General features: G+C 40.3%; 1 protein-coding gene across 2 annotated transcripts in view; it reads right to left on the bottom strand.

Annotated features, from left to right (window-relative positions):
* Nucleotides 1-3,259: 3,259 nt before the first annotated feature.
* The window catches only part of ANO2 (anoctamin 2), a 257,292-nt gene continuing 254,551 nt past the window's right edge, over nucleotides 3,260-6,000 (bottom strand). For both annotated transcript variants that reach the window (XM_069763409.1, XM_069763410.1), the window contains one exon: nucleotides 3,260-4,528. In XM_069763409.1, coding sequence (XP_069619510.1) covers nucleotides 4,247-4,528 — 282 coding nt within the window. In that variant the 3' untranslated portion in view covers nucleotides 3,260-4,246. The remainder of the gene's footprint in view (nucleotides 4,529-6,000) is intronic.

The raw sequence follows: 6,000 nt of genomic DNA, 5'->3' as shown, positions 1-6,000 counted from the left end.
AGCTTTTTATCCTCTCCTTATGAAAACACATACATAGTAAAATGAGCATGTATGTGTATGGGAAGGACAAGATTAAATGTTCTCAACCAACTGAGCATTAGTCCAAATTATTGAAAGTGAAAGGCCATCTGTACTTTTTTCCAACTATCCAATTTACCATAGAGTTGGGGGCAGTTGGGAGTGACATATCAGGCTGCACAGATTCTCCCAACTAGATTCTCATCCATATATCTCAATAGAATATACTCCCAACTACATACTGTACATTCTCATCCTCTTCTCTCAATAGAACATACTAGATGTCACACTCCAACTAGATTCTCATCCACTTCTCTTATTAGAAGAAGTCATCTCCCAACTAGATTCTCATCTGCTTCCTTCAACAGAACATACTGGCAGTCACGTCCCAACTAGATTCTCTTCCCCTTCTGTTAGCAAAACATATGGTGGTCTTGTGCTGATTGGATTCTCATCCGCCTCTTTCAAAAGAACATACTGGTGGACATTAGTGATTCTCATCCCATTTTCTCAATAGAACATACTTGCGGTCACATGCTGACTAGATTCTCATCCGCTTTTCTCAATAGAACATACTGTTGGTCACATTCCAACTAGATTCTTATTATTTTTACTTTAGAACATACTGGCGGTCAGGTCTCAATTAGATACTCATTCCCTTTTCTCTATAGAACATACTAGTGGTCACCACCTGACTAGATTCTCTTCTGCTTCCTTCAATAGAACATACTGGAGGTCACGTCTCAACTTGATTCTCATTCGCTTTTCTCAATAGAACATAGTACTGGTCACATCCCTACTATACTCTCATCTGCATCTGCTAGTAAAAAATATGGTGGTCTTCTTCCCATTGGATTCTCATCTGCTTCTTTTAAAAGACCAGACTGGTGGGCACATATTGACTAGATTCTCATCTGCCTTTCTCAATAGAACATACTGGTGGTCATATTCCAACTAGATCAGGGGTGTCAAACTGCATTCCTCGAGGGCTGCAAACAGGTCATGTTTTCAGGATTTCCTTGTACTGCACAGGTGATAATTTAATCACCTACACACATAATGATGCAGCACCTTGTGCAATGCTAAGGAAATCTTGAAAACACGCATGGTTTGCAGCCCTCGAGGAATGCAGTTTGACACCCCTGAACTAGATTCTCATCCAGTTTTCACTTTAGAACATACTGGTGGTCGTGTCCCAAATAGATACTCATCCACTTTTCACTTTTGAACACACTGGTGGCCAAGTCTCAACTAAATACTCATACACTTTTCATTTTAGAACATAATGGTGGTCATGTCCCAACTAGATCCTCATCCAATTTTCACTTTAGAACATACTGGTGGTCATGTCTCAACAAGACAACAAGATTCTCATCCGCTCTTCACTTCAGAACATACTGGTGGTCATATCCCAACTAGATCCTCATCTACTTTTCACTTTAGAATATACTGGTGGTCATGTCTCTCAACTAGATTCTCATCCACTTTTCGCTTTCGAACATACTGGTGGTCTTGTCCCAACTAGATACTCATCCACTTTTCACTTTCAAACATACTGGTGGTCATGTCTCAACTAGATACTTACACACTTTTCATTTTAGAACATAATGGTGGTTGACTCGTGTCCAATTAGATACTCATCCACTTTTCACTTTCAAACATACTGGTGGTCATGTCCCATCTAGATACTCATCCACTTTTCAATTTCAAACATACTGGTGGTCATGTCCCAACTAGATACTCATCCACTTTTCAGTTTCGAGCATACTGGTGGTCATATCCAAACTAGATCCTCACCACTTTTCACTTTAGAATATACTAGTGGTCATGTCTCTCAACTAGATTCTCATCCGCTTTTCACTTTCGAACATACTGGTGGTCGTGTCATACTGGTGGTCGTGTCAAAATTAAATACTCATCCACTTTTCGCTTTCGAACATATTGGTGGTCATGTCCCAACTAGATACTCATCCACTTTTCACTTTCAAACATACTGGTGGTCATGTCCCATCTAGATACTCATCCACCTTTCAATTTCAAACATACTGGTGGTCATGTCCCAACTAGATACTCATCTACTTTTCACTTTAGAACATAATGGTGGTCATATCCCAGCTAGATACTCATCCACTTTTCACTTTAGAACATAATGGTGGTCATGTCCCAATTAGATACTCATCCACTTTTCACTTTTGAACAAACTGGCGGTCATATCTCAACTAGATATTCATCCACTTTTCTCTATTGAACATACTAGCAGTCAAAACTCAATTAGATTCTCATGTGCTTCTTTCAATAGAAATGATAGCGGTGATATCTCTCAACCAGATTCTCACCTGCTTTTCCCAATAGAACATACTGGAGGTCACATCACAACTAGATTCTCATCCGCTTTTCTCAAAAGGACATACTACCTGTCAATTACCAAACTAGATTCTCATTTGCTTCTCTCAATAAAACATACTGGCAATCATGTCCCAACTAGATTCTCATCCGCTTTCCTCAATAGAACTTACTGGAGGTCACATCACATCTAGATTCTCATCCGCTTTTCGCAATAGAACATTCTGGAGGTCACATCACAACTAGATTCTCATCCGCTTTCCTCAATAGAACATACTGGAGGTCACATCACAACTAGATTCTCATCCGCTTTTTTCAAAAGGACATACTACCTGTCAATTACCAAACTAGATTTTCATTTGCTTCTCTCAATAAAACATACTGGCAATCATGTCCCAACTAGATTCTCATCAGCTTTCGACTCTTAGAACTTACTGGAGGTCACGTGTCGAAAAGATTCTCATCCGCTTCTTGGAATAGAACATTGACTGCAAGTACCGTATGTTCCATTGAGAAAAGTGGATGAGAATCTATTCGGCAAGTGGTTACCACTTACCAGTATGTTTTGTTGAGAGAAATGGACGAGAAACGTGATAGCATGTAATCGCCAATATGCAAATCACTATCGACAGTCATATTACCACCCACTCGATTTAGCAATTTAGTGTGCACAATGCAAACTGTCAGGATTTGACAATTTGTAGTCACATAGAGTAACCGCAGAAATTTAGCTCAGTCCTTTTTTTGGCATTGCATCTGAGCCCAATAGGTATTTGTGTGACTGAGCTGCAATACCAGATGTGACCTTCGGATGCAAGTGGAGCTGTGCATAGGAAAAAAAAGTCTGCATTTTAATTTTGTTAACTACTTTGAATTAAAAAAAATCATAAACAGCAGCTCCAGAAAAAAATAGTTTATTACCATCTCTGATCATACATCGTTCATTTTATTGATCCCAGAAACCTGTGAAATTCGGTTTACAATTTACGATTGGATTTGATTAAATAATTTTTCTTTTTTTTTGCTTTGCTCTGATATCAAAAGTGTATTTGATTTCATTATAACCTTTAAGAACAAACTATATAAAATAAGCCCTGAGGTTGTGATATATGTATATATATATATTCTTTGTTGTTGTTTCTCACTATACATTTGCAAAAGAGCAGCCAACGGAAATACGTCGTCATGCCCGGTATACCTCCCGTGTCCACATCTGCATAATTTACTGAACATGATATATTTAAAGCTATACATTCCCTTTTTTCATTGGACAGCAGCTTTTTTTTTCTTCTTAAAGTTGCAGATTTAGTATTATTTTATTTACATAAAGCTAGGCCTCTAATTGCGGCGTCTAGTTAGTAGTGTGCGACTCGAGTCGAGTACGGAAACGCTTACATCATATCATCTTTAAAAAAGCACTGCAGCAAGATTGTCGTTAACGTGCAACATATAGGAAGCGGTCTCACGCAATTTAAAGAAGTCCGCTCATTAAAAGAAAAAGCTAATGAGCTCGGCTAGGCCTAGGGTTTAAAAATTAAAAAAATGTGGTCTTGCTTTGCTCCCTACTCCATGCATTGTATTCAGCTCTGTGGTAGCCACACACATTACAGTAAACGAGCTGCTGGAGATCTATAGTGCTCCGTTGTGCTTAAGCATGTCTGCGCCGTATGTTGCACCAGACGGTTCCTTAAAAATTACAAAGCCTGCTTAAGATCGTTTGGAGACGTTTACGAGAAATGTAAGGGTTGTTTTCTCCTTCACCCCTTACTCCTCCATTCCACATGTTCTTCCATCTCCAATTTCAACGTCTTAAGCTTTAATCGTACAAGCATTTAGATTCTTTATTTTTTTTACTTGTGTGACATGTCTACTCGGGGCAACGAGGTCACACGTCCGTGTGGTGTGAGCTGAACGACGTAAAGCTGCCACGATGGCTTCGACTGAACTGGCAAAAGCTGGCTGCTCGGCTCCGTCGGCCCTTGTTTTCCGTCTTGCCACGTTGTTTGTCGTGCAGGATAAAGTTTTCTATGAGCTGGAGCTTTTTATGTTCTTCTTTCAGGAACACATTGACGATCATACTCTTCTCTCTTTTGATTTGTTCACTTATGTCCTTTGGTATATCGGGTATTAACCAGTCCACCACCGCACTCAATAACATCACCAGGTTCTGAAGGAAACAGGGAAAATTAGAAATGGTTATTAATGTTAGACAGGACTGGATGAATCTTTAGACCTAGCGGTAGATGTTAAGATCTAACGTAAACTATGAGGATCTCATCTTTTTTCTTCTGATAAATTTTAAGACTTTTATGTAAACATTTGAAAAGATGTCATTTGGATTATTGAGTAAGTTTAGAGAGTCCAATCGAGTGTCCAGAGTGTCGATTCATTCATCCCATTCCATAGGCCACAACATTGGGAGTGGGGGAACGGCTTCTTACTTGCCGGCATCTGTGGCTCTTCTTTCGTTTAGTACAATGCCACATTTATGTCATGATTCACCAATGATGGAATAAATTCACATCATCTCTATATCAACAATCGGGGGCATACCTAGAAGTCATGTGGGCCTATAGCAAAAGTCCTACTTGGGCACCCCCCAAGGAAAAATATTTGACGGGTCACAGAAGAGCATATCTCACAACTTTGCAGCCCTCACAAATACATTTTGCCCCTTGGTGTTCTCACACACTAAGATGCCCCTCTCATGGCCCCCATAAAGGATGCAAACAAAAGTGCCAACCAAACACAGTAATTTACCCCGACAATGATTTCCTCCACAGTACTCTCCACACGCACAGTATGATGTTGGAATACAGCCCTCCACAAAATATATGGCCCACAAATAGTATTATGGCCTTCCATAGACTAAAATGGACCTCCATACAGTATAGTGGCCTTCTATACAGTTTATTGGCTCTGCATATAGTATAATGGCTCTCCATATAGTGTACTGTCCTCCACAACCCTTCACACAGTATAATGAGCCCAACGCAACCATATACACAGTATGATGGACTCCACACAACCCTCCATACTGTATAATGACACGCATACAGCATGATGTCCCCCTCTAGCTCTCCAAACAGTATAATGGCCCCTTCAGAACCCTCCAGGCAGTATGACTTCCCCAAACCATATAATGGCCTTTCAAATGGTATGATGGACTCCAAATAGCCCTCCAAATAGTATAATAGCCCCCACATGCCCAACAAAGAACATGATGGCCCCCTCACAAAGTCATCCAAATAATAGAAAGGCCCCCACATAACCCTCCAAATAGTATCATGGCCTTCCAAATAATGGTATAATGGGGCCACATAGCCCTCTAAATGGTGTGAAAACACCCACATAGTCCTCCAAAGAATACAATGCCCCCACAAAGTCCTCCAAACAATATACTGGCCCCCATATAGCCTCCCAAAAAGTATTATAGCCCCCACAATGCACTCACTGATAAAAATAAAGAAAGAAAATACTAACTTCTCCCTGTTCCCCCGCTGCTCTAGGATGGTGATAAAGTTGAAAGTGCAAAGACAGGTTGGTGGCCCGGTGCCAGTGGCCCCATAGCGGCTGCATGATATGCGGCTGTTAGCAATACAACACTACCAATAATTTTAAGGACTCTAAGTACTCACT

Source organism: Ranitomeya imitator, chromosome 4 (genome assembly GCF_032444005.1).
Source record: "Ranitomeya imitator isolate aRanImi1 chromosome 4, aRanImi1.pri, whole genome shotgun sequence".
Classification (NCBI taxonomy): Eukaryota; Metazoa; Chordata; class Amphibia; order Anura; family Dendrobatidae; genus Ranitomeya; species Ranitomeya imitator.
This window is presented reverse-complemented; position numbering and strand designations above follow the sequence as displayed.